At 27.2% G+C, this 6,000-nt stretch overlaps 1 protein-coding gene across 1 annotated transcript in view; it reads left to right on the top strand.

The window, feature by feature from the left end:
• The window catches only part of LOC113376778 (polypyrimidine tract-binding protein 1), a 114,372-nt gene extending 108,761 nt beyond the window's left edge, over positions 1-5,611 (top strand). Inside the window, exons 9-13 of the mRNA XM_026616832.1 lie at positions 1,577-1,610; positions 3,505-3,597; positions 4,107-4,323; positions 4,392-4,469; positions 5,184-5,611. Of these exons, the coding sequence (XP_026472617.1) occupies positions 1,577-1,610; positions 3,505-3,597; positions 4,107-4,323; positions 4,392-4,469; positions 5,184-5,316 (555 nt within the window). The 3' untranslated portion in view covers positions 5,317-5,611. The remainder of the gene's footprint in view (positions 1-1,576; positions 1,611-3,504; positions 3,598-4,106; positions 4,324-4,391; positions 4,470-5,183) is intronic.
• Positions 5,612-6,000: the final 389 nt, after the last annotated feature.

Genomic DNA, 6,000 nt, shown 5'->3' on the forward strand with positions numbered 1-6,000 from the left:
TATTAGATCAAGACGTCTTAATAGATTACAAATAGTTTTCGAAAAACAAAAAATAGTTTGTTAAATTTGTTTTAATATTTTTTTAAATAGTACTGAATTGGTTAATTTACTTAAATCTATTGGAATTACTTTATTATTAAATTTGAAGATTATTTTACTGATCTGATGTAAATCGATTTAACGTTAAAATTAAATATTTTTCTAAAAATAATACACGTTTTACAACTTAGATAAATTTATTTAGAGATTCACAGCAGTCTATATTTTGATGTTACAATATTTATTTTTTACTACGTAATATTTTGAAATTTGAAAACATTAGTTTATATATGACTATATTATTCATTTAAGCATATTGTAAATAGCTCCCATCGACAGACTCATACATTAAAACACCTGGCATTTTCGGCATAAACACAAACTCTTTTATACTGTAAAAGTTACAAGAAATTATTATTGATCACTTGCTTATTAAGTAGATCTGCTCATTTACGCTTTTACTAGTTCTTGTTCGTGTAAGCGTCTATGTTTCTTTGAGGAGTACTTATATGAAGAATCCAAACTCAGAAATTACTATTTTTCTTGCCAAAAATATTAGCTAGATTATTGTTTCATAATATTATAACCGATTTGTATAAAGTACAACTTTATAAGTTTAGGATTCCGATTTAGGATATATTTCTTCTTTCGGTCTACCGAAATATGTTGTCAGCTTATTCGCATGCGATCCGCATGATACTTATCTCTAATAACTTTCACGTAACGAGGTGCGTATGCAAGTTAAGCCTAAACTGTACGCCTATCATCTCTGGAGTTGAAGAGGATTTTTACTTCATACACTTGACTCTTTCAGATTTCTTTATATTTACTGACTCCTTTCAGATATTTTACTTTCTTCTCCAATTCTTGTTAAAATCTCTTCTTATTAAAGATTTCATTTCTAATTACTCTTTATTTTTTAGAAAAATAATCATTTATAAAAAATATAATTGCCAATATTAAAAAAATATGTTTGTAAATTTTATTCACACTACGATATTGAAATATTTAGTATAAAATACGAACGTAGTTAGTTTAATATTGCATGGAATAAGTATTAACTGATCATCGTATAGTTATGTATATAATATATAAAATATAGTACAACTGTTTTTTTTTGTCCAAAGCTTTATTAGTGTGTAATTTACAAAATTTAGTATAAGTAATCATGTTATTTTAATTAGTGACTGACTAGATTTCGACGTCTTGGTATTATGAATTAATTGATAAAATATTTTTAAATTGATAAAATTTAAATTAAACCGATCAGAATGTTAATTGGCATTTTTTTCAAGCATTTTTTTTTTTTGTAAAATTGACTACCGAACGTGAATGTCACAATTAGCTGCAAGTGACTATCGATCGTTCGTCTACTAACACTGTATTAACGTATGAAAAGCGTTTGTGTTTAAACTCAGTGCCGACTTGGACATGGACCTATTGCTCCTAAATCTATAAGTCACTTTTGTAACCCTTTCTACTTGTAATCATTAGCTTAACTTACTGTCTCGCTAACTGTCGTGTTCTTGTTCTGTAGATGGTCACCCCTGATGCTCTCTTTACCCTATTCGGTACGTGTGCACATTTACATTCTACTTGTTTACTATTTATACTTGTATTTATACTAGAGTTGTGATGCTATTTTAAAAAATAACAGATTCAAAATTTAAAAAAAATATTTATCCATTTTCAAAATATGATTAGAAAAACATTTTTTCAAGCTATTGTAGAACAGTATTTGGTGTTCCCTTTAAAATAGCATCATTATAGTTTTGTATACTCATCACATAAAAGTATTTCTTTGTATTAATTTTATTTATTTTAATTTAATTTTAACCTCTATCACCTTTTATAACAAATTATTAATTCTTCTTCCGGCTTGTAATGTTAGATTACAAAACTTACACCATAAGTGTGATATTCAGTAGAGAAAATACTTTTATGTGTACATATATACATATATGCATATATACATATTTATTTGCGTATACATCATATTCACGAAAATTGAAATAATGTATATGTAAGTTGACACATGCATATGTATGTAGCTACATATTTATATGCATATATATATATATATATATATATATATATATATATATATATTTGTCTATATGCTATATGCTATATTATGATCTGCGCATACACCTTGCACATGTATATGATCCTTTGTCATATGTATGAGCCGGTGTATTTATATATAGTGGTTTGTCTTATTTTGCATCTTACGATTTCTTTAAGCTTTATTTCATGTCATTTAGTGCTTTCGTGTTCTTCTCTATTTGGATTTTTGTTGCTACAGTATTTTGATATGACACTAAAAACACTTCATTGTAAATTTTGTTTTTCATAAATCCTATCTCTTAGCTGTTTTATTTTCTTTGATGATTGTTATTTATAAATATATTTTTTTGCAAACCACTGTATATTAATGGATTATTAATTTTAAAGTTTATTTATAGTTATTTATAAAAAGAAATGATAATATATAAAATGACTATATTATAATTTTTAATTTTCAATTTGATTACTTGATTTTGGATATTTACATAAGATAATAGGTCAAAAATTCGTGAATACATATTTTTTCAATTTATAACGGTCGTTTTCAGAAATCTATCCGCAAGTATCAGATTAACCGTTTTTAAATTAAATAAATCAGTAGTAATGTTCGAAATTAAGTCCCAATAATAAAACTAAAATTTAACGGTAATTTTGCTGCAACGCCGTTCACTGACAAATTGCTGTAAAGATTTATTAAATTTTTTTATATTCCAAATTTCGGATAGAAGTACAAGCTCTGTTACATCTATCGACCTTTTCATCTTCATTGGCTAGATTTCTGAAAATTCTCAAACTTTTCTAAATAATTTTTTTGGATTTTTCAGTATGCGATATATCAAATTTATTTTTTACAATATCGCATGCATAAAATTCTTTGCTGTTTTTTATTTTATTTTTTATTTTGATGTAACACCAAATCATCTCACATGATGTAGTTTTGTTTCTGTTAAAGCACTTTTTATTGGTGTGAGAACTGAAGTGAAAAATCCAAAATACACGTTATCCAACAATATGTGCAATCTAGTATTGCATGTATAAAATTATACTTTACCATTGTCTATTAAAATCTTGAAAGTCCAAATGTTTAAAGTTTATAATTTCATTTTAATTACGTTGAGGAATTACAATTAGATCGGTACTTGAACGCGTATATCTCAAGTAGCAAAAACTAATTTAATCTTAATCTTTCTTTAATTATTCTATCTAATAATTAATAATTTATATTGATGTTTTATAATTAATTTGAATATATGTTTTTTATCTAATTTTTGGAATCTCTTGATTTTAATAGTGTATACTGATGAGTTTTACCAAAACATTCTAATTTTTAGACACTATTGCACTTCGAATAGATCTTTTCAAATTGCACATATTAACATTTTTATTTATTTTTACTAGGAGTGTACGGAGATGTGCAGCGAGTCAAAATACTGTACAACAAGAAGGATTCTGCTCTTATACAACTGGCTGAGCCCCATCAGGCTCATCTGGGTAAGTTGTAAAGAAAACTCGGTTTAAATCTTTGGTGATATACACATGACATCCAGTATTTCGACTTTTACTCCGACATTTATTGCCTTGAGTTAAATTATTGGGAACTCTAATTGCAATTTATAATACTTTACAAATGTGTTTTTTTAGTTTTCAAATACGTTTTTATTGATAATGATTATATGTTGTTATGTTTGGTCCGTTCAGTAGCGCTTCTGGGCGGTTTGCTGTTCCGTACAGCAGTCAGTTTAACGTAACTTCTGCGTTTAAACACTGCCGTAGCGGTTGAAAATTAAAATTCTGAAAAAACACTTAGAATTTTGAGGATCGATATTTACAATTTTGACGACTTCAAATTCAAGTGGTAATTGGAAAAAACTGATAGTTGTAAGCATAAATTTACTGCATAGATATATTTTGTGGATAAATTAAATCTATGTAATTTTCATGGAATCTGATGGATCGAGTGAATTCGATGATTTTATCATCGATTATTACATTTTTCGTAGCAATCACCCATTTGGACAAATTGCGGCTGTATGGGAAGGCAATGAGAGTGATGAGCAGCAAGCACCAGAGTGTTCAGTTGCCGAAAGAAGGTCAGCCTGATGCTGGTCTCACACGGGATTATTCGCAGAGTACGCTGCATCGCTTCAAGAAGCCGGGATCGAAGAATTACCAGAACATTTACCCACCAAGCGCGACTTTGCATCTCAGCAATATTCCGTAATTATATAAATTTTATTTTAAAAGCGTTTGAAAACACTATATTAACTTTTTTTTTTTAAATAAAGCTCTACAGTCACAGAAGAGGAAATACGCGAAGCCTTCGTAAGGAACAACTTCCCAATCAAGGCCTTCAAGTTCTTCCCGTATGTATTGCTATTTTTCAATTCCATTTATATCTTATGTGTTTTATTGCTTTGCAAAGCAGTCGTAATTTTTATAAAAAGTATCTTCTGGCAGTATTCTAGTATAGAAGTTTTAAGTAATCTTTTTTTTTAAATATATTTTCAAAGTTTGATTATTCAAGAATGTGTATACAAAAGGATGTTTCTTGAAACTGTCTTGTCTTGATACGATATCTGCGATTTCTCATCTTTTACTTCAAATTTTAACAAAGCCATTTTTATAGGATTTTCAGTTTGAGCTATGATCATACACAAATTCCAATTTTTACTATTATTTAAAAAAATTAAGAATATCAAAAAAATTCTATTTTTTTTTTATTCAGACATTTGCTTTCTCATGACTTTTTTTTAACATGTTGGTAGTTCATATGACTACGACATTATTCTATATTAATATTTATTTTTATCTGATTATTTGGAGGGCTGAAAACAGGGCTATTACGTGCCAATTTTTGTTGAGACCCCCTACTTTATCACCTGCTAGAATTAGAACTTTTTGGCTAATTTTAATTTTTGTATTCTTAAAGTATTAACTAATAACTTATAAAAAAATGGATAATAATAAGATTATTTGCTTTTCATTCATGCCTCTAGACTAGAATAATCACTAAATATAATAATAATAAATAATATATTATAATATAATTTACTAAGGTCAACTTTTTTGAAATTTAGCAAAGACCGCAAAATGGCCCTGCTGCAGTTAGGTTCGGTGGAGGAAGCTGTAGCTGCATTGATCAAGATGCACAACCATCAATTGTCCGAGTCGAATCATTTGAGAGTTAGCTTCAGTAAGTCTAATATTTAAGGAGATATTTAAAAAACATTAAATAAATAGTACTTTCAAATCCTTTTGAATATTTTTGTGGATACATACATACATATTAATGTATAATATTGAAAAAATATCTCATGTGCAAATACCACGTGCGCCAGCAAAGTATTTTAAAAACATGATTCAATATCTGTAATATCTTAAAATAAGTGTTTTGTAATAATCAGGGTTTAACTGAACATCAGGGACGATTTTATTCCTTAAACTTTCTCTATGTCTCATTAATCAGTGAAGGAATTTTCACATTTTAGTTTTATTATTGAGGCTTTTAATTATGAATTTTTTTAAGTTATCACAAATTAATTTATAGAATAGCATAACTACTTTTTTATTTAATGAAATAGAATTCTTACTGATTTATTTTACTAAAACTCTTCATTGTCGATATATTTTATTTAAAACCTACATGAATTGAATATGAATTTCAAATATGTGCAAAATATTTTCATTGATAAACATAGAGATTCGGTGCTGTAATTAAATATAAATATATACTGATCGAATAATAAGGACCACTGTAGTATACATTAGTATTGAATATTTCTAAAGTTTTAATATTAATAAAAATGTAATCATATGCTTATATTTGGCATATGACGCTAACACACTGTCAATTATATAAAACTTGGATGAATCATTAGAGGAGGTATAAATAGT

The sequence above is a fragment of the Ctenocephalides felis genome, unplaced genomic scaffold (assembly GCF_003426905.1).
Source record: "Ctenocephalides felis isolate EL2017-DRISC unplaced genomic scaffold, ASM342690v1 CF-g0.4_SCAFFOLD_01886, whole genome shotgun sequence".
Classification (NCBI taxonomy): Eukaryota; Metazoa; Arthropoda; class Insecta; order Siphonaptera; family Pulicidae; genus Ctenocephalides; species Ctenocephalides felis.